We start from the raw sequence: 283 nt of genomic DNA, 5'->3' as shown, positions 1-283 counted from the left end.
ACACTTGTCTATTTTTGGAACAGGTACGTGGACAAAGCCACTCCTGATGTCAAAACAAAAGGGACCAAAGTAACTGCAGGGGCCCAGCGGAATTACGAGTCGGGAGTAAGCAGTAGGCTGCGCAGTGCATGCCAGAAAGCAGATCCGATTTGCTCAAAATTTCACCTGAGCTGAAATCCGGGCGAATGTGGCATGACCCACAGAACTGCTCCTTCCCTGAACTGGAAGAAAGTGTTTCCATACTCTCTAAAGTACACCCGTTGCAGCCTGAAGAGAAGAAAGT

At 48.8% G+C, this 283-nt stretch overlaps 1 protein-coding gene across 1 annotated transcript in view; it reads right to left on the bottom strand.

The window, feature by feature from the left end:
- LOC103811510 (lysine-specific demethylase 2B-like) overlaps positions 1 to 283 on the bottom strand; it is a gene marked incomplete at its 3' end in the record, with an annotated part of 1,630 nt that overhangs the window by 320 nt on the left and 1,027 nt on the right. Inside the window, exon 3 of the mRNA XM_009084487.1 lies at positions 166 to 267. Coding sequence (XP_009082735.1) covers positions 166 to 267 — 102 coding nt within the window. The remainder of the gene's footprint in view (positions 1 to 165; positions 268 to 283) is intronic.

The sequence above is a fragment of the Acanthisitta chloris genome, unplaced genomic scaffold (genome assembly GCF_000695815.1).
Source record: "Acanthisitta chloris isolate BGI_N310 unplaced genomic scaffold, ASM69581v1 scaffold23691, whole genome shotgun sequence".
Lineage (NCBI taxonomy): Eukaryota > Metazoa > Chordata > Aves > Passeriformes > Acanthisittidae > Acanthisitta > Acanthisitta chloris.
Note: the sequence above shows the minus strand (reverse complement) of the source record. Positions and strands in the feature narration are given on the sequence as shown.